The sequence below is a fragment of the Felis catus genome, chromosome A1 (genome assembly GCF_018350175.1).
Source record: "Felis catus isolate Fca126 chromosome A1, F.catus_Fca126_mat1.0, whole genome shotgun sequence".
NCBI lineage: Eukaryota > Metazoa > Chordata > Mammalia > Carnivora > Felidae > Felis > Felis catus.
Window position 1 is genome coordinate 136,872,175 of NC_058368.1, and position 23,700 is coordinate 136,895,874.

Below are 23,700 nucleotides of genomic sequence, written 5' to 3' on the forward strand. Positions count from 1 at the left end.
TTCTAGAATATGCTTCATTCTAGCATAAAAAATACCCCCCCCCCCCATTCTGGAGTCAGAAAAGACAATTATCTAGGTCAATGAAGAATTTCGAATTGGGAGATGAGACAAAAAGTAGGGGTGGTCAGAGTGGGGAAAGGTAGAGGAGTTCAAGAATGCCCTTTGTGTGCAGTTGTTCAAGGGCATCACATGAACTGAAAACAAAAAAACAAATAAGGACTAGTAAATCTACAAAAGGTAAGCTGAACTATTATATATGAACTATTTATATATATGAACTATTTAATGTTTGCTTTTTAAGAAAGTAACTAATCACTTTCCATCTCCATTGAGTGTAGAACAAAAGGAAAGGGTATAAGGATGAAGAATTTAAATTTAGCAAATAGAAAACTTTCCTAGACCAATAGAAACAAATAATAAATGTAGAAATGTGTGGCCAAATTTGGTAGGCAGAATCATGTCCCTCCAAAAGATGTCCATGTCTTACTCTCCCAAACCTACGAATGTTAGGGTAATAGCTAAGGGGGATTAAGGTTACAGATAGAATTAAGATCACAAATCATCTGATCTTAAAATGAGGCGACTACATCGGCTTATCCAGGTGGGCCCAGTGTAATCACAAGGTCTTTAAAAGTGGAAAAGACAGATACCGAGATGAATGAAGGATGGAGTGATGTAAAGACGTGACTTGCTCTTACTCGTGTTAAATGTATTTGAAAAAGGGGGAGCATCAGCCAAGGATTTCAAGTGGTTTCATGAAGAGGGACAAGACCTGGAAACAGATTGCCCCTTACAGAATTTGCAAGGAACCTGTCCCTTTCAACACCCTGATTTCCACATAGCAAGACCCACTGGTCAGACTTGTGACCTACAGAACTGTAATAGTTGTATTGTTTTATACCACTTTATTTGTAATAATTTGTTAAAACTACAATAGGAAATTAGTGCACCTTAAAACAAACATTCTTTAAAAAAAAAAAAAAAAAAACAACCAAACATTCTTTAAAGAATGTTTCTGTAAGCCTTTTAAAGACAGTAAGAGCCTCACAGGTTTAGGTTTAGGTGTCTGAGTCTGATAAATTCCACTCTGAATAGGCCACCCAGCAGTATTTACAAACCTTTCTTGAACTTAATTATCCTTCAGCCAGTTAGCTTTGGTGGCAACCATATTCTCTAAAATAACTATCCGCTATAAGAAGAAGTAATTTCTCCATTTAATCCTAAAAAGGTACCTCCAAGGACCAGAATCTCAACGTTTAGTGGAAAGTGATTGGCTGTATCTATATTCTTAGTCATTTTGTAGTTACTTTGGCCTTTAGACCAATGTCTCCAAACATGTTTACCATCCAAAGAAAAGCAGTGTGACTGTCGATACAGATAGCCTTTTAGAGTCACAAAATCTTAAGTTGGAATCCTTGGCTTGCTAAGAAATGGTATGAAATGGGGGCAAGTTGCACAAGCTGAGCTCCTTTCATGATACAAAAGACAGCGCCTACCTTGATCAGTTTAAATGAGGGCACATTATATGTTTAATGTTCACTATGTAGTAGGTACCCAGTAAATTTCTTTTCTCTACCCTATTCATGTGTTATTTATTTTTAAAATACTTTTTTTTTTTAAAGCTTATTTATGTGAGGGCAGGGGCAGATGGACAGAGAGAGAGGGAGAATCCCAAGCAGGCTCTGCAGAGTCAGTACAGAGCCCAATGTGTGGCTCGATGTCACGGTTTGTGAGACCACATCCCCAAGCCAAAACCAAGATTCAGATGTTTAACTGACTGAGCCACCCAGGTACTCCCCTCTTCAGGTATTTAAATCACTTTTCTAATTTGTACTAAGTATATTTTTTTCCTCTCTTACCCTGTAATGGCTCAAAATATTTTGATGACTTAATAGTCAAGCTCCTTATCAGCATTTTCAAATCCTGAATGGGTTATAATGCACTATCTTAGGTACTGTTTTATTTCAAGTTTTTATTTAAATTCTTAGTTAACATATAGAGTAAAATTGGTTTCAGGTGTAGAATTTAGTGACTTAAAACACCCAGTGTTCATCACAAGTACCCTCCTTGATACCCATCACCCATGTAGCCCATCTGCACTCGCCTCCCTCCATGAACCCGGTTTGTTCTCTCTAGTTAAGAGTCTCTTACAGTTTGCTTCCCTCGTTTTTTTCCCTTCCCCTATGCTGATATTTTTTTTTTGTATCTTAAATTGCACACAGGAGTGAAATCACATAGTATGTCTTTCCTGACTGAAGTTCCTACATAATTCTATTACTTGCCTTATAGTTTCCAATTACTCGTTTCAAGACTCCTTTCTTCTATGGTCTAACCTAGTGCTTATTCAATAGAACTTCCTATAATGATGGAAATGTTCTGAGCTATACAACTGTAGCCACCAAGCATAGGTCCCTACTAAACATTTAAAAAATGTGTGACTAAAATTGAATTTAATCTCAATAGCCACAAGTAGCTAGTAGCTACCACAATGGAAGAACACAGGTGTAAATTACACGTTCACCAGTTTAAGAACAAATGCTAACTGAAAATTCTCGTAAGTCACCCTTACCTAATTTCCATTCCCTTATCAGAATGATTGCCCCAAACACAATGCAACCATGATGGTCTCCCTGATAAGCAATTCAAGGTCTTGTTTAAATTGAAAAGCATTTAGTAACCACCATAATTAAACATGCTAGCAAATAGGTACAGCAGCTAATTCTTAATGAGATGCCAGGTACTGTACATACTTTACTTAACATGTGGCACTAAACACTTTCACCTGCCAGGTCAACCAATTAATTCTCAGAAAACCTGGTGGCTATCAATGAGGTTTCATGCCCATAGTTAATGGCTGTTGCTAAACAAGTGTGAACAACAGTGTATGCGCTGGTTTTTAACAGGAGTTAGAGGAGGTATATTGGAAACATCAACTGTGATTACTGCATTTTAGTTATTTAATCATACTGTTAAGAATACAGTATAAAATTGCATAAGACATAAAAAAGTGTTAATAGACTGTGATGGGTAAGGGAGGAGTCAAAACTTAAACACAAATTTTCAACTGCCTGGTATCATGGCCCTAATCCCTTACTTGTTCAAAGGTCAAAGGTACTTCAGAAGTGCCTATTGTCTCTACACATGGAAAACTGTGGCATAGAAATGTCATTCAAAAGTTGTGCCCCAGATCATTAAGTAATGCGAAATTAGTACTGAAATACTTATCCCATGTGTAAACTAAAGGTCTGGTCAAGTGTGAGGTGGTGAGGTTTTCGACGCCCCTCCAAGAACACTTAAGCGGGGAGGAAAAGTTCTAGCTCTGGGGTGGGCACATTTGGGCTCTTCATGGTCAGTGAAGAGACGACCACCCTAACACAAACCCTGCAAATCACAGGTAAAAGCCCTCATGCCATGACTTCCTCTACTCTTCGCACTTTTGGGCTGGCAGGCACTATTCTAGGCAAGCATACAGGTCGGGGGCCTTACCTCCCCCTTCTGTGCTACCCAACGCTCCAAACGGTTTCTCTAGCAACTAGAACCCAGAAGCCTTTCCTGTCCTGATGAAAACCCGCAGCTCCTTTTACTTAAGGAAGAGTGTTCAGGTGCCTAATGAGGTACCCCACAAAAGGAAAGCAGCCACAAACCTGCCAGGGAGATTGGAGGCAGAGGCACTCTCCGCGCCAGAAGAAACCAGCGCCTCGCTATGGGGGCTGCCATCTTGGAGCATACCAAGAGGAAGAACGCCCAGGGGTTGAGGGAAAGGAAGGGGTGGGGTCACAGGCTGATGCTCCGCCCCCTTCCCCGGCGCGCGTAGCTGTCGCGGCCCAGGATAACATGGCTGCCGCAGTTCGGCGGCCGAGTCACGTTTTGCTGTTTACGCTGCAGAGTTCCGTGTCTCCCGGGGTGGGAGGCTCAGGCTCCACATGCTGCCGCTGCCCTCTCGGAGGTATCCGCGGACTTCTGGTCGTGAAGAAGGGGAGGAATGGGAAAGAAGGGAAATGGACACCTTAGCAGGCATCGCTTTGCGGGGAAATAAAAGCGCCTGCCTCAGTCGCTCACTGGCCTGGAGCAGCCTATGCTCTTGTGCCCTTTGGTTGCGCGCGTGTGCAGCACTGGCCCTTCGGTGTCGTCGAAGCCCCTTTGCTGGGAACCAGAGGACAGCCAGGCTGGGGTCTTGAGCTGGGGGCTATAGTAGTCCTTCAGATGGGGCGACGCTGTTGTCTGGAAATCCCTCTCCCCCTTGGGTGTACTGTTCTGCAAAGTTTGGGAGTCGAGGTCTTAGACTGAGTTTGGTGTCCCAACTGGAGAGCTAACAGTCTAAAAGACCTTGAGCAGGTGTCTTCATTTGTAAGATTGTCCATTAATAGCTTTACGGGAATGATTAAATTTCATTATGCTGGTGAGTGATAATAAAATATTTGACTTAGTGTCAGCTATTACTCTGCATTTTAAGTTTATTCCTTTTCTCTTGAAACCACCCCAATGAGAGAGGTACCATTCTTTTCTTGGTTTACAAAGATGGAAACAGCAAGGCCAAGTAATTAGCCCAAGGTCAGAGGAATCCGGTAGAGGAGGGATTTGCCCTCAGGCAGCGCAACAGTATATTCCTACTGTAACCACTTCTCTGGACTCCCTTCTCATAAATAGACAACACTTTTTTTAAAAAATATTTTTAATGTTTTATTTATTTTTGACAGAGAGCACACGCAGGGGAAGGGCAGAGAGAGAGGGGGAGAGAGGATCCGAAGAAGGCTCTGTACTGACAGCCGTGAGCCCGATGTGGGGCTCTAACTGTGAGATCATAACCTGAGTGAAGTCGGAGGCTTAACTAAGCCACCAGGCGCCCCAGAGACAATCAACCTCTATTCATGTTCTTCACTAACTATAAAAGAATTAAAATGATTTTGCTTTTTTCTTTTATTTGTAGCTAAAAGATATCTACTTACAGATAATGTTGTGAAATTAAAAGAATTTCAGCATAAGAAGGTGGTTATTGCAAATCATCTTCCTGGTACTAAAGGTAATTGAATCTATTTTGTTGGTTCTTTCATCGATGTGTCATTCAGGTTTTGTTTTTTTTTGTTGTTGTTTTTTTGTTTTGTCTTTATCCGTTTGGTCTTCTCTAATGACCTTATGTCCGAGAAGAGATTGACATAGTTCATTCTTGATTTCCTAGTCTACTCTTAAACGTACTTTTCATCTCACTTTCTGCTACTACAGAGCCTACAGCTCTCCTCTTGTCACTTTTTCCAGGATCCCAGAGAAATACTAAAACTTGTGTTGGAACGAGTTCCCTCAGATCCCTGCCACCTAAACTAAGGGTCAAGGATTAGCAGCAACTGGGAGTTTCATAGAGATGCCCAGCTTAAAGCCCAGACTATTAATATGCACAGTAAGGTCTGAGAAGAACTGCTCAAGATGACTGGCTTTAACATTTTTTGATACACCTCTGAGTAAAAAGTACATTTTGCTTAGCATCCCCACTGTACACATACATATCTATACACAAATGAACCAGTGAAACAAAACCATCTTGTGGGATGCATTTTCATATTTTTCTACTCTGCGAAAAAGTCAATAGGGTAACACATTTTTTTAAATTAGCAAAATATTGGTCATTTGGGAACCCAGGTGATGGGCACATGAGAGGTCATTATACTGTTCTCTTTCTGTTTTGGGGTATGTTTGAAAATTTTTATTACAAAAAGCTGAAAACACACTGCTCTCCTAGTTCTTCTTCCTGTCAGCATCTGAGAACTCTTGTTGAATTCATTCCCTCTCTCCACATTTTTTCTGGTACTTTAAATTCCTTGATAAGCATAGCAAGACTTCCCTTTGTTAATAACAGTTTAGTTTGTTCCTACTAAATTTCTCAGATCTCCTTCCTCTCACTGTCAAATGTTTATGGGCACGTAATAAACACTGCTTCTAGCCCTCCAGAAATCAGTTTTTCTTCACCACTTTTCTATTCATATACATTATACCACCTATGGAATGAGTAGATAAACCTTCAGAGTGAGGGAGAATATGTTAATCTCCAGTGGACATTTTACTTCTGATTTTACTCAGCCTGGATTTTACTTCAGTCTTCTTTTTACTCATCACTTTTGGAGCTTTGTGAAGTTGGCAGTTGGGGCCTCATGTCATTTTTTAGTTACATCCAATTGTTGTAGTGTTTCTAAAGCTGTCACAATTGAGCATATGTTCTGAAAGGCAGTTAATGTAATGAGTGCCAATCTACTCCATGGTCAGATTGATATTTATAAAAATCCTGTTAACATTTCTTCATTATAAGAACCGACAGTGGTCCTCTGTCCTATACCATATTGTGTACATCCCCCCCCCCCCCACACACACAGCCACCCACGCACTGCCACCAGCTTCCCAGCTCCTCCATAATGGGCCCCTTACCCTTTATGGAGTCCAGTATGATTTCCTGTTAATGTAATCACAGTTCTTCCCTCACCACCTTCCCCTGTGCCCAGTTCTATGCTGTTGTTCATGCTGATTCTTATACCAAGAATGATCCCCTCTCCTGAGTTTCTCCAACCCTATCCAGCCACTTCCTTTCTGGTACCTTTCCACATCTGCCAAACCTGGTCTATTTCTGCCACCCTGATTTCTTTCTATTTATATAGTTGGCCACCTGTCACTCCCTCAGTCATTGTTTTCAAAAAAAATTTTTTTAATGTTTATTATTTTTGAGTGAGAGAGACAGATTGCGAGCGAGGGGAGGGGCAGAGAAGGAGACACAGAATCCACAGCAGGCTCCAGGCTCCGAGCTGTCAGCACAGAGCCTGACGCGGGACTTGAACTCACAAACCGTGAGGTCATAACCTGAGCAGAAGTCAGACGCTTAACCGACTGAGCCACTCATGTGCCCCTCAATCATTGTTTTCAGATAGCTTTGCGTAACTGTGTCATGTTTTTTCAAATAGATTAAGTTCTTTCAGGACGGGAACCCTGCCTTAGCCTTCCTTGTGTTGCTCATGAACACTTAAATCTTGATTATTTGTTTGAAAGTGCAAATTATACTGTTGAAATTTTGGATTCTTAAGGCTTATTGAAAAGTGTAAGTCGTCCCATTAGAATTATTTCGATTAGAAATTGTTTAGAATCAGTTAATAGTATAAATTCTCTTAAATCTAATAAGTGATGGAATGAAAATGAGAACAAAAAATGATTTACTGGCAATTACTATATAGTAGGCCCTGTGCTAAATGCTTAATGTACATTATGTCAGGATACCCCATGAGGTAGCTCTCACGATTCTCACTTTATATGTGGAATCAAGTCTAACAGACAAGGGTCTCCCCATAGCATGCAAGTAGCAGAGCCTAGCTTATAGCCCGGGCCTCTCCACCTCTAAAACCTTTAACCATGACCTGGCTCTGCAAATAAAGATTGGATGGTCCACAGTATTAACTTAAACCAGGTGGGCCTTCTTTTCTTTAAATTGAGAACAGTGTCTGCCTCAGCTTCCCAGTCTTGTGTTTTAATACATATTGTGCCATTCCTTTAAGCAGCCTTCCTTCAAAGCTCTGGGCCTTGGAGCAAAACCCGTAGACTTTTCTTGGCAGCTCTTGATACTGAGAACAGCTCTGCCTTCTAGAAAGCAGATGCTTCTTTATTGCTGGGCTTGCATCTCACCCCACATTCTGCTGAGAATCTGATCCCTTCCTAATGCCAAGAAGCAGTGTTTCCTTTTGGTGTTTGACTGTCTCCACAGTTGATCAGATACAAGACGGGACAGAGATAAGTATAAGCATTTTGAAATGATTCTGTTACCAAGAGTGTTTGCTGCTGTTGAGAGGATGGGTTTTTTTTACCGTGTGCATTATGTAGTACTGTGTCATGCTGTCTAATAACTGAGTAGGGAGAGCAAGAGAAATGAAAGGTAGAGTTGAACCAAGGGCAAGAGACTTGAAATATTGCTAAATCGTGTAGGTCAACCACTGGGGCAAACCCATCTTCAGTACACATCTTCCTTTCAGTTTTCCTGCTAGATACCCTGCCAATTGTTGGTTTAGATGTCTTGGTTGCATTTTTTTTTTTTTTTTTTCCCTAATGGGTCACCTGTCGATAGTTTTTTGGACTAAGCCTCTGGGACATAGTTCTTAAAACTTTAGTGTGCAGAAGGGTCACCCAGGTAGTCAAAATTGCATATTCCTGTGTTCTTACCCTCAAAGATTGTATGTTAGAAAGTTTTGAGTGGGCCCCCATCCTGTGCTCCTGTAGCACAGATACATGGTTTGCTTCATAGACCTTCTGTGATACTGCTCTTAAGGACACTAGTCAGTGATGGGAGCCTCTCTCAGTGCCTCTTTGCAGTGTGCCAGAATCCAGCTTCCCCTTCTCCCTGAGGTCAGACTCCTGACAGTCCCAGTCAGCCTGAGTGACGGCCACCACACTCTGCTTTCTTCCAGCAACCTACCTGAGAAACATGAAAGAGAAATTGGCCCAGAATAAGCTCATCTTGAAGGACGAGTTGAAAACCTTCCTTCATTTGTGTGATACCCGGGATGATGTGGAACTGGCTAAAAATGTCATTTACAGGTGAGGCATTTCTGTACAATTCTGCCAGGTTTGGTTTCTTCTTTCTTTTTCCTGAAGAATCTCATCCATTTAACAGGGATTCAGCTGGCAACTATACATTGATGACTTTCAAATCTCGTGTCCACATGCCTACCCCCAGCTCCAGACATTTATGTTCCCTTAGCAATTGCTTCCTGGATTCCTTTTATATGCCAGGTACTAAGGATAGAAAACCAGAATTCATGTCCTAAGAAATCACCAGCCTGATGAAGTCCACTTACATATCCCCTAGGTCTTCACATTCAACTCACACAAATTGCTTCCTTTTACTATTTTCTGTCGTACTGACCCCTCAGGATGGATAACTGGGAGCCTCTTTCCTCTAACCTTACTTGCTCTCCTCCCTGATTCCAGGATGAGAAATCCTACTGCTTCCACTTTCCTGGTATCTCTCATCTCTGGCCTTCCTCTCTGTCCTCGTTACCAGTGTCTTAGTTCAGGCCTCGTCATCTCTCACTTGGACCACTTCATGGACTCCTCGCTCATCTGTCTCCTCCAGGCAAATGTCTCTTTCTCTGATCCATTGTCATTTTCCCACGTCAGGGGAATTCCCGTGTAATCATAGTCTGCTGTTAGGAAACCTAGCAAAGGTTTCACTTACTCGGGAAGTGTATGAACCGAAATCAACAGGCTTTGTTTCTAAAATTAAATTCATGGCTTTTTTTTTTTTTTTTTTTTACCATTCTTGAAGGATAGGTTTCTACAGATGGACCTGCATTTATAATGTAGAGAGAGTAGTATAAGTGTGTTCATATGTAGAATACTGGAAGAGTATGTACCAAAAGTTAATTGTGGTTCTCTGGGAATTATACATATTTTTTGGTTTAAATATGTGTTTTTTTTAGTCTCTCAAACTTGTCTACAGTGGGCATTATCAATTTTATAATATGAAAAATTAATGTTATCTTTAAAAGGAAAAAACATAAAATTACACACAATCCATTGAAAGTTTGAAAAACACCAAAAAAGTAGAAGAAATACATCACAGATTCTGCTATTTCTGTTGTCTCTTGTTGCACACCAGAACATGATAACTGTTTTTTTTCTGTTATCTATTATTATCTATTATCTATTATTTCTGTGGGTCAGGAATTGAGGCCTGCTAGTTCTGTATTAGTGTCTGCTAAAGTCACTTGCTCCTCTATGGTCAGCTGCTGGCTGGTCTGAGCTGGAAGGTCCAAGAGGCTTTACTTGCATTTCTGATGCCTGCGTCCGCGTGACCCCTCTCTCCTTGGAGTGTCTCGTCGTTCATGAGTCTAGCCTGGGCTGCACTAGCACCCTGCACAAGTGGAAGCTGCAGGCCTTGTAAAGCTGCCTGGAACTGGCACAGCTTCACTTCTGTCGCATTGTCTTGGTCAAGGCAAGTTACCTGGCACTCCCACACTCAGCAGGGAGGAGCAACAGTTCCACCTCCGGATGGATCAACCACTGTTGATATTTGATACATTTTGTCACTGTTTATTTTTGAGCGGGGAGGCAGGCAGAGCATAAGTCGGGGAGGGGCAGAGAGAAAGAGAGACAGAATCTGAAGTAGGCTCCAAGCTCTGAGCTGTCAGCACAGAGCCTGATGCAGAGCTCGAATCCACAAACCACAAGATCATGACCTGAGTCGAGGCTGGATATTTAGCTGACTGAGCCACCAGACATCCCCAATTTCTCACTAATTTTTTACGTGCAAAGATTGTATGGTTTTGATAGGGTTTATTTATACTTTCCTAATAATTACTGTATATATAATGATAGTGTTTTCTACTTAGTATTACAGCATAATTTTTTTGTTAATATACCTTAGGAGTTATATTTTAATGACTTTATAATATTCCATTGTATGTCAGGTACCCCTCTTGTTGAATGTCTGATTTTTGATATTTTCATCAGTATGAATAATGCCGTGATGAGCAACTGTATGCATAAAACATACTCTTTCTGTTTTGGAGATGATCAGAGAATATGAACATTTTAAAATTAATACAAATGCCAGATTATTTTCCAAAAGGGTTATGCTAATTTACATTTGCACGGTATTAGGAATCCTAATACTATCTCAGTTTCACAAAGATGAATGATATTAGACCCTCTGGCTTGTTTTATTGTCAGTTTTTACTACCCAAATCTAAATCATTGCTAATAACTCTGCCCAGTTGCTGTCTCTCCCCTCTACTGCTGGACAGCTGGAAAAGTGGGAAAATGGGCAGGTCCATGGCCTAACCAACCTGTTCTCTGTCTTGCTGACACAGGTACCCCACTACTGGGGAGGAAGAGTAATGAGCTAGAACATAAGCTCTTTATGGAGTCAAAAGTGAGGAGCAACTTAATACCCCCCATAGTCTTGACCACATGCTGGTGTGTGGTTTATTAGGGGTATTTTAGATTCTCTGATTTGAACATTTCTTGTCAAGAAGAGGTAATACTTTGTGAATTTCTAGCACTTTTATTAGTGTAAATGTTCTCTAAATTGGGAAAACTTTTGTTTTGCATTATTTTATTTTTAATCTGGCATAAATTTTTCATGACACTATTTTTGGAATGTATTGATTTTTAAAGATCTTTTCCACAGCATGCCTTATATTTTATAAGAGCTGACACAAATGGCAGATTTTCCGTGTGCTAGTAGGCATGTCATCTTAATTAATCGTTACAAAAACTTTGAGTTGAACTTTTATCTCCATTTACAGATGAAGAAACTGAGGCATGGAGTGGTTAACTTATTTGCTCCTGGTTATACAGTTAGTAAGTAAAAGAACTGGGATTTGAACTGTCAGCTTGGAATCAGAATCTAAAAATCCTTAGTCACTAGGTACTATAGTACCTTAGTCACTTAGGTACTTAGTCACTTAGGTACTATATTGCCTTTAAATAACCTAATTCTTTCCCCCCCAGTATTACTGAGGTATGATTGACAACTAAAACTCATGTATATTTAAGGTGTACAACTGATATAATTTAATTCATAACTTGTAATGAAGCACTGAATATATTTTATAATTTCTATAATTTGACTACGAAGTATATCTTTGAAAGTACGTATCATCATTCTATTTGGCATTATGTATGTTTGGGATACACTATCCATGATGTTACTGTGACTGTCCTCCGTGATTTCGGCAGAAGGCTAAAAAGCGTTCTGGTTTTAAAGTCAGAGCTATTCCCCGTGGTATGTGTGATTTATTCACATAATGAGTCTTAGTAAAATCTGGTTTACAAGTAATCTTGCGATACTTATTTTGTCACCAGATTGTCTTCTTGGTGTCTAAAACAGAAAGAGTTGGTTATTGAAAGTAAATTTATGCTAGCAATTTTTAGTTCTGCATCCTAACTGGTGGACTGACTGCTTGTAGAAACCTCAAGGCACGTATAAGATGTCACTGTCTGAAATTAGTGTTTTGCTAAAACTAAACTTCAAAACAGCATTTAATTTGTTTAGCTAGGTGATGGTAGATCACATATGCCTTTTCCTGAGCAGAGGAAAACAGCGATGGGTCTAAATTGTAAAGTACATCTGTAGGTTGTCTGTCATCCTCTATGGAGAAGTCATATTGGAGGAGGACAGAGCATCACTTCACTCCTTTGATTCGTTCCTCTCTAGATGGGGTCCATACAAAGACACAGTGCCATTCTCTCGAGTTTGCTGTGCAAGAGCCCTGTTGTTCCCTGACCTTTGCTAGCACTCATCCTAGCAGTTTGTTGATATATTGAGAAGATAATTACAATGTACGTTTTTCCATTCTTTGATTTCATGTAGTCATGTGGGCCTCTCGCAAATCCTTTCTATTTAAATGTCTGGCATACTTCACTCCAGAATTCCTCTCATTGTCCTCGTTTCTGCACTTTTCTCCCTCCGGACTGTGAGAGTACCTCGTTCTTTATTGTGTCCCCAGCATCTAGCAGAGTACATGCCACAGTCGGTCTGTCCTTTTCCCTGCATCTCACTATTTGACTCACTGAATCATTTTCATTACCAGGTACCATACAGAGAACAGAAATGTCACTTTGGGAGAGTATAAATTTGGACCACTTTTCATGAGGTTGTGCTACGAGTTGGATCTTGAGGACTCTGCATTGGAACTCATCAAAGACCAGGTTATTGTCTCCCGATTACTGTCCCTGTCAGTGTGATTTCCTTGTGCTGAGCCTTGGGTGTTTTTAGTGATGTTAGGGAAGGCATCTCACTTACATTATTCCTGGCTTAGATTTTTCAGATCAAGGTTCCTAAGCTGAAGGAATGAGCTCTTACCTGTATTTTAAGGTTTCCTTGGAGTCCATTGCTATGAAGAGGCCTTGCTCTTTTCAGACAGAGCTGTAGGACAGGTGTGGAAGAGATGTATGGACAAATTATAAGGGGTCTACCTTCCTTGGTTGTGACCTGGGACTAACCTCTCAGAGAAGCTTTTAGCGGGGGATTGTTTAAGACAGGCAGCCATTTTAAGATTGCCTTTCCTGTTACCCACCTGTGATTCTCCTTTCTTTTTATATTATTTACTTCTTGTTGATGGCCACCTTGTATAGTGCTTTTCTGGTTTTCAGAATAGCTTCACATCTTCTGATTTTCTTTTCTTAAAGACAAAAATAATGATAATTATTTCTGTAATTATTTATTGAACATATACTGTGTCCTCAGCACTGTGCTTAAGCACTATACCTGCCTGATTTATTTCGCACAGACCGTGGTGAGGTGGATACTGTCATTCTATCCATTTTACTGATGAGGAAAGTGGCACTTAGACACATGGTAAATTCATACATGGTCAGAAACATTTATTTTGGGGCCAGGGCTGGCCACCTGGGACCCTTTTGTATTTTTAGGAACCCTCTACTAAATTGTGTTTCTGTCTTGTACTCTTCGTATAAAGTGTTCTTTCTTTTTTTTGTTGTTTAATGTTTGTTTATTTTTTGAGAGAGACATAGAGCACGAGCGGGGGAGGGGCAGAAAGAGAGGGAGACACAGAATCTGAAGCAGGCTCCAGGCTCCAAGCTGTCAGCACAGAGCCCGATGCGGGGTTCGAACTCACAAGCTGTGAGATCATGACCTGAGCCTAAGTCAGAAACTTAACTGACTGAGCCACCCAGGCACCCCTAAAGTGTTCTTTCCATGGTAGAGCTGTGAACTCTTGACTTTCCCCTCTTTTAAGGACACCAATTGTTTAGAAAGAGGATCATACTGTATTAGTAACCAGAGAAAAGGGGGTTTTACAACAATGAGGATTGGTTTGAACCTATATTTTTCCTAGAAGAAAAATATACACATTTATATTTTAGTATATATCTATTAAAAATCTGCAAGGATCTACATGAAATTCCTACTGCTTATCTTTAGGGGGTAGAATTACAGGAAATTCTTACTTTTTACTTTATGTTTTTGTATTGTTTGACTTCGGTAATCATGTGTTGTAATTAAAGGAAAATGAAGGAAAATGAAAATTTCACTGTAATGACAGCCATGAGTCTAATGATTAAAAAGCGAAAAGAAAGTGCAACTTCAGTTGTTTTTTTGTTTTTTTTGTTTTAAACTTAGACCCATGCATGAAATAATCATATACAACCAAGTTGCCTGGAGTAGCAGATTAAACGGAATTTGAGTCCAGTGACATTAAAGCCTAATCCTGTTTCCACTCTTATTGTGTCCCCTACCCTGAACCCTGTAGTGCTGCCCGTATCATAGCCACTGTCTGCATGTATCTATGGAGCCCTTGGACTGTGGCTAGTTGAAATTACATGGGCTGTAAGGGTAGAATGCATGATGGATTTCACATGCTTGATATAAAAAAGAAAAAGTGCTAAATTTTTTTATTGGTTACATGTTGAAATTATATTTTGCTTTTAGTGGCTTAGGTAACATCATTAAAACTGACTTCCTGTATTTCTACTTTTTTTAATGAAGCTACTTGAAAATGTAGAACCACATATATGGCTCACACTGTGGACAGGGCTGCTCTGGGCCTTCCCATCATACTCAGAGGAGAACTCAGACCCCTGATCATGACTTAGAGGTCCCTTGTAGTGTCTCATCACCTGCCATCCCCCTTGCTCACTCCACTCTTGGGCTTTCTTATTCTAAGAACTGCCACACCCATGGTCTCAGACTAGAATGGTCTACACCCTTGTCATCAAGGCTCTCCTTTACTCCATTGAGGTCTCCTCAGAAAGTCTTCCCTGATGACCTTCTATCATCTACTCTATCCCTTTTTCCCCTTCATTGCCCTTCATAGCCCTTATTGATAACTTGAAATTACATTTTTACTTCTTCACTGGTTTTACTCGTTCATCGTCTCCCATGCCAGAATTTAAGCTCTACTAGATTATAAGCCCCACTAGAGTTAGGGCAGGGTTATGTGTCTTGTTTATTATTTCTTTATTTTCAGCCCCTAGAACAGGGTCTGCATAGTGGGCTTTCAAAATAAGAACAAACTAGAGCAAGGAGGCATTTAATGGCATATTTGAATAGCATGTGTTGCATTATCATGATATTAAAAATGTTGAGGAAAAAATGTTGAGAACCACTCTTCTAGTGAATTATTTCCAAAAGTGAGTATTAATCATTTGCCAAAAGAGCATCACAGCTTTGTAAGACTCTTCTTGCTTAGTCCTCATGCATACTTATACCTGCCTTTTCATATTTTTTTGACATTTATTCATTTTTGAGAGAGAGAGAAAAAGACAGAACATGAGCAGGGGAGGGACAGAGAGAGGGAGACACAGAATCCAAAGCAGGCTCCAGGCTCTGAGCTGTCAGCACAGAGCCCGATGCAGGGCTTGAACCAGTGAGATCATAACCTGAGCCAAAGTCCGAACGCTTAACCAATTGAGCCACCCAGGTGCCCCTGGCCTTTTCATATTAATATACTGCCACCCACATTGCAGGACCCCCTTACCAAAGTTAATTGACTTGTTTCTTTTTTTGTAAGCACCGGAGAGCCATGTATAATGAAGATGTCCTTCACTGTATTTCTGAAACCCAGAGAGCTCTTGCCATACTGCTTGCCTTGTTTGTATGCCCAGCCAAAGACATGACAGTCGAAAGAGTGGGCAGCATTTGAATTTTTTTGAAAAATAAATCCTGGTATATCAGAGATTTATTAGAGAATTCAGGGGACCAGATGAATAAAGTATATGCAAAAATAAGTCCTGGATAGAGAAGATAGAATTATAAAAATATATCCTCAATAGTTAAAAACTTTTAACCAAACTGTGTTTGTTTGTTTTTTATTAGCATTTACGAGGTTTCTTCTCAGACACCACATCATTCAATATTTTGATGGATATGTTATTTATTAAAGGCAAATATACAAGTGAGTATTAGAATTTGTTGAAAAATTCTGTCTTTGGTAATATAGCAGTTAGGAAAAACAATGGACCATGCAAAAATGATCCTTATATTCTTGATGAATGACTGAACTCTGGAGACTTCATTCTTTTAAGTTTGAAAACAACATTATTGCATCTTATGTCATGCCTTAAACTAAACACCCTGATTTTACTTATGCTGAAAGTATAAGTAAGTTTAAAATATTAGTTCTTACTGTATCGTTTGATAATTTCTTTGAAATTTAGTTAATTGATAAATGACTTTGACAGCTTTGACTTGCTTCTGGAATATACTTTTCAGTAGATGGTGCTGAACAGATTAGAATGTTGGGAATCAATAGTAGACGACTCTGAACTCACCTGAATGCATTTAACACTGTCCGCCCACTTCTCATTTTTGGTAGGTGCGCTGGAAGTGCTGATAGAGATGAAAAACCAAGATGTGAAATTCAACAAAGAAACCTATGTCCTTGCTTTTGCAATTTGCTACAAACTGGTAAAACTGTCTTAACTTTTAGAGCACTGTGGGTAGTGTTTGAGAGAGGATTTTTTTTTTCTACAAAGAATAATTTAGATTCTCTGAAGTCTTTTTTTCCATCTGGTGCAGATATTTCAATTTTAAATGTGTTCATTTTTAGAAAACTCAAGTTAGCCACGTCAGTTTTATCATGGAGAAAGCAATTTTATCATCTCACTCTTCTTTGGCAATTCTGTGGATAGGGAGAACAAGAAACAGTGTGCTGGCGGGGTTCAAGGTCTGCGAAGGATCCCCTTGCTATCAGTCTCATGCTGAACTCGTTGAGACAAGACCTCTCTCTAGTTCTCTCCCATGTAAATCTGACCATCCTTCTTTGGTGAACTCAAGGGCTACTTTAATTTCATCTGAATATGTTCTGTGATTCAGAGTTGGAAGTAATATCCTTTCATTGTGCTCTATTTATATCACCTGTGTGACATTTATCACTGCTTGATGTTTTTCTAAGTAGATGTATGTTTCATTCTCCCCACTGGAGGTTAAGTTTGAGGCATTTTTTTGTACCATCACCTAACAGTGCCTGGTGTACAGTTGATCTTTAATAAGTGTATGTGACACTAAGATAAACTTCAAGACAGAAAACGTGACTTAGAAAATCTTACTATATCAAGATTGTTTTTTACATACAGAAACTATTTCTTCTTTACTGAGTGAATGAATCAGTGAATACATGACAGCTGATATAGTGCAGTGACCAAGGTTGTATGCTTTACTATAGACATTTGTGTTATTTAAACTTTGGAAACTTAACAAAACCTTTTTATGGGGAAAAAGAAGGAACACCAGGTAAGGTGGAAGAGCATGGTCCATGAAAACGTTTCCCTAAAAAGGGTAGCAATAATTTTCCAAAATAAGAGAGGCAGTAAGTAGGGTGATAGTGGAAAGAAAAATCTTCTGGGAAATTGAGAAACATATAGTCTCAACTTTAGCATTCACTGGCTTTGAAGTGGTCATGTAATTCATTTGTGAAATGAAAGGGTTGATTTCAAGAGCCCCAAGCTTTTACTATAAAAGGCCAGATAGTAAATGCTTTAGGCTTTAGAGGCTATGTACAGTTTCTACCACATATGGTCTTTGTCACATATTCTATCTTTGTTTTTGTTTTTACAAACCTTAAAAATTTTGAAAACCATTTTTAGCCATAAGCTTGACTTGGCCAAGGGTCTTATAGTTTGCTCCTTGCTGGATTATTAGGTGATCCTTTACAATCATATCATTTTCTTATTTTATGAAACAGAATGCCAAACACACAACACCTGAGCATCAGTTTATTCAGCTCTGTGTTACTGAGCTTTCTGACTTTTTTAGAGATGCCTTCCTGAGTGTGTGCTAAAGTGGAGAGAATTTAATTCTGCTCCTTAGGAAGGCCGGAGGACTTTTCTCCCGTGTACTGTGTCTGAAAATAACTTGTTTCACTCATTGAAGATGAGAGTTGAAAAATTGAACCAGTCAGCCATTATAGATTCCCAGCCAGTGCTGGAAACTGTCCTCGCTCATCGAATTCAGGTTTTACTTTGGGTTTTGAGTTGTGGATCACGTCATGACAGAAATACATAGATATAAAGCTAATGCTGTTCTCACAAACCTAATCCACCTACAGCATATACAAAGGAAGACAATTCAGTTTTACTGCTGCTGTCTGCTGGTTTGTGTGTCATTTAGTTCTTGGATTTTTTTTAAGGTTTGTCTTTTCATGGGATTCTATCATGATTTCCATTCATATAATTGTTCACGTTTTTAAGTATTTGACTTACATGGATATTTTCAGATTGGAAATCCCCTCAGAAAAACTTTTTAGTGTTACTGGGCTTTACTCTGTTATTTCACAGAGTAACAGACTGAGTTTTTACAGTTTTAACGTTGTGGTACTTGTGTCTAGAAACCAGTCTGCCCAGATACAAAGAGACTTGTACACTCGGTGGTAAAAAGGCCCCAATTCAGAAAATTGACCAAAAGCTTTACAAATGAAGTTAATTTAGATTTGAACTGCTAATATATAGATAACTTGGTCTTTTTGCAAGTAGCCTGTATATGGGGCTTAATCTGTTAAATGGGTTGAAATAGGCTCTGGGAAATTCTTTTAGAAGGAAATCTGAAATACTGAGCACTATCAATCATTTTGTTAAGCTTGAAGGTACATGACATTTATTTACTGAGCAATCCTGTCTCCTGCCAGAATAGCCCTGAATCTTTGAAAATCTGTACTACATTAAGAGAAGAAGCCCTAATCAAAGGAGAAGTCCTCTCCAGGAGAGCATCCTGTTTTGCTGTGGCACTAGCTCTGAATCAGGTAATAAGGCTTCAGGGTGTACATAAGTGAATTGGGAGTGGGAAGACTTGACTACTTGCATTTGTTCTTTTATTTATTTTTTTCCTTCTGACTGTATCCTAAAGAAAAAGTTCCCATAAGAGACCAATGCCTTTGGTGCCATGGCAACCTACATCTACACCTGTGCCTCCAAAGGATGCTTTTGTTTACAGTTGAGGACCTAACATCCATTGCTGTTTAGAAAGGGCTGGCCAAGATTTCTGTAGAGACTCAAGTGAGGGAAGCTCTACTCTGAGAGAAATTTGTCAAGTAATTCAAATGAAAATTTTAAATGATTGTTTTCCCATGTAACGTTTCAGAACACTTTAACTTAATGCTCTCCAAAGTGGAATTTACTTGAGGTGAATGAGGAATCCTGGGTCAGTTTGCTGTTTAAGTGGAGTCATCGTATATTTCTTAGTTAGACCCAAATACTCTATTTGGAAGAGGTTTTAGTGATCTTTTAGCCTCTCCGTGTCTCAGGACAAATGAAAGCAACTGAGGTCAGAGAGAGGAGAGGACTTTCCTGCCATCACATAGCAGTGAAGGACAATTAGAGCTGGAACCCTGGAATAATCTCATGGTTCATGAGTTTGAGCCCTGCATCGGGCTCTCTGCTGTCAGCCTGTCAGCACAGAGCCCAGTTCAGATCCTCTGTCCCTCTATCTCTGCCCCTGCCCCTGCCCCGCTTGTACTCTCCCAAAAATAAATAAGTATTTTGTTAAAAAGTTAAAAAGTTATGCCATTTGGTGCTTAGATCTATCATTGATGTATCATTGACGCTCTATCATTGACGTATATATCATTGTGAGTCTGTCACTGTCGCATTACAAAGTGCCTCTTTTGGTTTTGTTTAGAATGCTTCTTTTTGGGATTTTACCTTGTCTAATGTTAATATCTCTCCCACCCCATCCCAGTTTTTTTTTAATTTTTTTTTAAAGTTTTTATTTTTGAGAGACAGTGTAAACATGGACAGGCAAAGAGAGAGGGAGACACAGAATCCGAAGCAGGCCCCAGACTCTGAGCTGTCAGCACAGAGCCCGATGTGGGGCTCGAACCCATGAACCATGAGATCATGACATGAGCCGAAGTTGGATGCTTAACCAAGCGTAATTGAGCCACCCAAGTGCCCCCCCCCACCCCTGCAAACCCCAGTTTTTGTTTGCCTCTTTGGTTTAATTAGGTTTGCATTCGCCTCCCACACCTTTTCCTATCCTTTTATTTGCCATCTTTTCTGAATTGTTTTGTGTGTATCTCTTGTACACTGCATAGATTTGAACATTGTCTTACGATATGCTGCTAGTCTTTTAATGTCCTCCATCTAGATAGACGTGGTGTATTTAATCTTAGGTTTCAGTTATGTTTTGTTTTTGTTTTTGTTTTCAACTTTTAAAATTGCTTCTAGCATGTGGTGGTTTTCTTTTTTTTTTTTTTTGGTTTGTATTTTTGCATTAGTGGTTACTTTAAAACCATAACTTGATTTAATCTTCTTAGTATTCTAATGAATTTGACAGTACCTATTAGTTTCCTACTGTGAGTAATGCTGAAATTAGTGTATTTCCTCTTTTTTCTCGTTTTCCTCCTCTCTACCACCCAATTTTGGTTGATATGTTACTTTTCATAGTACTCATTTTTCTCTTAAGTATGCTTATTTGTCAGCTTTAAATGCTGTTTTTCTGACCACACATAATAAAGACAAGGCAACTAAGCATACTTTCTCTTATATATAGTGTTTCTCCCGTTGTCTTCATTATCCAACTACATAACACTTTGTGCTTCATTCTGCAACCGTATTCCCCACATTTGTTTTAGTCCTGTATGTATTTAAATATGTATTCTTACGTATACTTGAACATATTCATATATTTTAAAATATTCATTTACTATTGGTTTTCCAGTCATCCCTTTGTTGATTGAAAGGCAGCTCTTCTTTTTCCTCATGGTGTCTTTATATAGATCATGTGCTGGTTCATTTTTGAGTACTCATTGATAGACAAGTTTCTTACACCAGCCATTTATAGAAAATCCAGGCTAGGGAGAAAGCAGAGCCATGTTGTCATGCTCTAGACTAGTAGGACTTTTTTTTATGTTTAAGTTTTGTCTACAAAAATGCCTAGGCCTTATTTCTCCTTGGCTACTGGGAATAGGCATGGAGGCGGTTTTCAGTGAAGAATCTCATTCTCTGCCCCTGTCGTAGTGACAGACTCTTTCCTGTGAGTATGGCTTATCTGTGTAAGTTTTTGGTGAGCCTCACTTTTGCCACAAAAAGGATCCAGAGGACTTCTCCTTAGTAGTCCTAAATTCCATTGCCATTGTTGTAAACAGGAATTCAGATTTTGTACTTCAGATCGTGGCCCTCACCTTTGAGAACTACTTTGTGGGCTCCTAAGATAGGCAGCAATGTTCTCTGCTCACTGCTTTATCTAGAACTCACCCTGTTCTCTGTCTCCCATGTTGTTGGCAGTACTTCCATCTCTTGTGAGCTTTAAGGTTTCTGCTCTTCTAATTATGTCAGGCGTGGAGTTCGCATTTCTGCTTCTCAATCTTGATTTCTTTTTCTTTTCTTCAAAACTTGCCCAGTGGGAGAAGGAGAAATGCCAACTTTATGCCCCCATCTTAAAAACTAGAACTCAGAGGCACCTAGGTGGCTCAGTTGGTTAAGTGTCTGACTCTTGATTTCAGCTCAGGTCATGATCTCACAGTTCGTGGGTTTGAACCTCTGTCACTGCAGAGCCCACTTGGGATTCTCTCTCTGCCTCTCCCTTGCTCATGCGCTGTCTCTCTCTCTCTCTCAAAATAAATAAATAAGCATTTTAAAAAAACGAACTCAGTTTATTAAAATGTTCAGTAATTTTCTAGATTTGGAGTGCATAGGTCACAGGATGAAAGACACCATAAGGAGTATAGTCGATAGCCTTGTAATAGCGTTGTATGGTGACAGATGACAGCTACACTTGTGGAGAGCACAATTTATTGTATAGACTTGTTGAGTCACTATGTTGTACACCTAAAACTAATGTAACACTGTGTGTTGATTATACTTCCATAAAAATAAAGTATTTTGGAAACTATTTTTAAAATTTAGTAATATGCAAGTGTAGGAAATATTTTGTAGAAAGTTCATTGTTTTTCCTGCAAACATTTATTTATTTATTTATTTATTTATTTATTTATTTATTTATTTATTTATTTAGAGAGCGTGTGAGCACATGAGTGGGGGAGGGGCAGAGAGAGGAATCCCAAGCAGGCTCTGCACTGTCAGCACAGAGCCCATCTCGGGGCTTGGATTCATGAACCATGAGATCATGACCTGAACAAGACTCAGGTGCTTAACCAACTGAGCCACCCAGGCGCCCCAGAAAGGTCATTTTTGATTACCAAAAAAACTTTTTCTTTGTGGACTTCAAAACCCTTGGGGTACCATGAATAAGAATATCCTGATGTCTTTAAAAAGTCTTTATGACAGCAGAGTAATGTTCATATGATTTGAAAGTATAACTTGGTTTTCTTTCTTCTAGAATCAGGTGGCGAAAGCTATATCAATTTTTTCTCAAATCATGAAGCCAGAAAGCATTATCTGCACTAATTTAAATGTAAGTGACTTCTTTTTTTAAAGTAAGGCTTGAAAGGTAGTAAGATGATGTCTAGATTTTTTAAATCTGTGTATAAGGAATTTTGATCTCCTAAGATCTTGATTCAGTTCAGTGATTTATTGAGCTCTGTGTTAAAGTTACATTATAGCCCCTCTAACAGGAGTCAACCGGCTGTGCTTCCAGGAGTTTATAAACGGGTGAGAAATGTAGATATGCTCAGATACAAGATGTAGCTAAATGCTGCAGATATAACACATGACTACAGAAAGCTGTGGATACAGAGAGGAAGGAGATAGACTCTTAACTTTGTCTTGACTGAGACTTGAGAATAATCTTTGTGCTAATTGCATCCTGTTTATGGTACCTAACCCAGGGAGTTAGTATACCTATGGTGCATAAAGTAGTGCTTGACATGGTAAGAACTCAACAAATGTTAGTTGTTTTCATTCTTGTGTTGCCAGCCTGCCATGGCCCATCTGTCCCAGTGAGCAATGAGTCATCTACGCCTTACTGGTGCAATTAAAAAGACAACGAGACTCTTGTCATTAAAGACCTCATACACCCCATTCAGCTAACCCCTGCTGAGGCCCTGCTTGTATGCTGAGTATACTTGTGTTATGGGGAGTTGAAAAGAAAGCCCGTAACTTTCAAGAACTTAGTCTCTTGAAACATCACGAGGTCAAGATGAGGAAAACATTGTCAAAAGAACAGAAATGTGTTAATGCCAGTGTGGTATGAACTAGGACAAAGGGTCACAGCCAGGGCAGTGTTGCAGCCTGGGGAGTGAAGTGCTGGCCAGTGGGAGCAAACTGAGCAGGTCTCAGTGAAGAGAGAATTGTTGAGCAGTGTCTGAAGGAGAACAGGACCATGGGATTGAAGGGATGAGGGTTAAAGGGCATTCTTTGTTAGGAGATTAGTTTTGCTGAGGGTTCCCATTAAAAGAATATAAACTTTTTTAAATGTTTTTTATTTAATTACTTATTTTGAGGGGGGTGTGGTGCAGAGAGAGCAGGGAGAGACAGAGGGAATCCCACGCAGGCTCTGCGCTGTCAGCACAAAGTCCAACCACGAATCATGAGATCATGACCTTAGCCGAAATCAAGAGTTGGATGCTAAACTGACTGAGCCACCCAAGCACCCCTGCAAACTTTTAATTGTAACCACTTCTTACTAGCCTTAAGTCCTTAGGCAACTTATTTAACCTCTATGGTCTCCATTTTCTTTTATCTGAAACAGCAATAGTAATAGAGATATTACCATCCTGTCATTGTGAAAATTGAAAGAATAATGCATATAAAGTAGATAACACAGTACCTGGCATGTAGTCAGTGTTCATTGAATGCTTGCTAATACCAGAAGCATTTGTT

At 39.6% G+C, this 23,700-nt stretch overlaps 2 protein-coding genes and 1 long non-coding RNA gene across 22 annotated transcripts in view; 1 reads left to right on the forward strand and 2 right to left on the reverse strand.

Moving 5' to 3' along the window:
• The window catches only part of MRPS27 (mitochondrial ribosomal protein S27), an 86,946-nt gene extending 83,155 nt beyond the window's left edge, over positions 1 to 3,791 (reverse strand). For 2 of the 3 annotated variants that reach the window (XM_045061909.1, XM_003981054.5), the window contains exon 1: positions 3,645 to 3,791. Coding sequence is in view for 2 of the 3 variants with exons in the window: in XM_003981054.5 (XP_003981103.1) it covers positions 3,645 to 3,717 (73 nt within the window). In the remaining variant the exon portion in view is untranslated. The remainder of the gene's footprint in view (positions 1 to 3,644) is intronic. The other variant, XM_019835313.3, reaches the window with a different exon arrangement.
• PTCD2 (pentatricopeptide repeat domain 2) overlaps positions 3,789 to 23,700 on the forward strand; it is a 115,066-nt gene continuing 95,154 nt past the window's right edge. For 9 of the 13 annotated variants that reach the window (XM_045061886.1, XM_019835337.2, XM_023257284.2 and 6 more), the window contains exons 1-8: positions 3,789 to 3,946; positions 4,928 to 5,020; positions 8,427 to 8,556; positions 12,558 to 12,675; positions 15,803 to 15,881; positions 16,302 to 16,393; positions 18,609 to 18,722; positions 22,259 to 22,333. In XM_045061886.1, the coding sequence (XP_044917821.1) occupies positions 3,835 to 3,946; positions 4,928 to 5,020; positions 8,427 to 8,556; positions 12,558 to 12,675; positions 15,803 to 15,881; positions 16,302 to 16,393; positions 18,609 to 18,722; positions 22,259 to 22,333 (813 nt within the window). In that variant the 5' untranslated portion in view covers positions 3,789 to 3,834. The remainder of the gene's footprint in view (positions 3,947 to 4,927; positions 5,021 to 8,426; positions 8,557 to 12,557; positions 12,676 to 15,802; positions 15,882 to 16,301; positions 16,394 to 18,608; positions 18,723 to 22,258; positions 22,334 to 23,700) is intronic. The other 4 variants (XM_019835328.2, XM_045061889.1, XR_006600764.1 and 1 more) reach the window with 2 other exon arrangements.
• The window catches only part of LOC109501729, a 35,454-nt gene continuing 19,817 nt past the window's right edge, over positions 8,064 to 23,700 (reverse strand). For 2 of the 6 annotated variants that reach the window (XR_002159977.2, XR_002159978.2), the window contains exons 4-5: positions 16,258 to 16,315; positions 8,064 to 13,148 (exon numbers count right to left, since the gene is read on the reverse strand). This is a non-coding gene — a long non-coding RNA (uncharacterized LOC109501729). The remainder of the gene's footprint in view (positions 13,149 to 16,257; positions 16,316 to 23,700) is intronic. The other 4 variants (XR_006600773.1, XR_006600774.1, XR_006600771.1 and 1 more) reach the window with 4 other exon arrangements.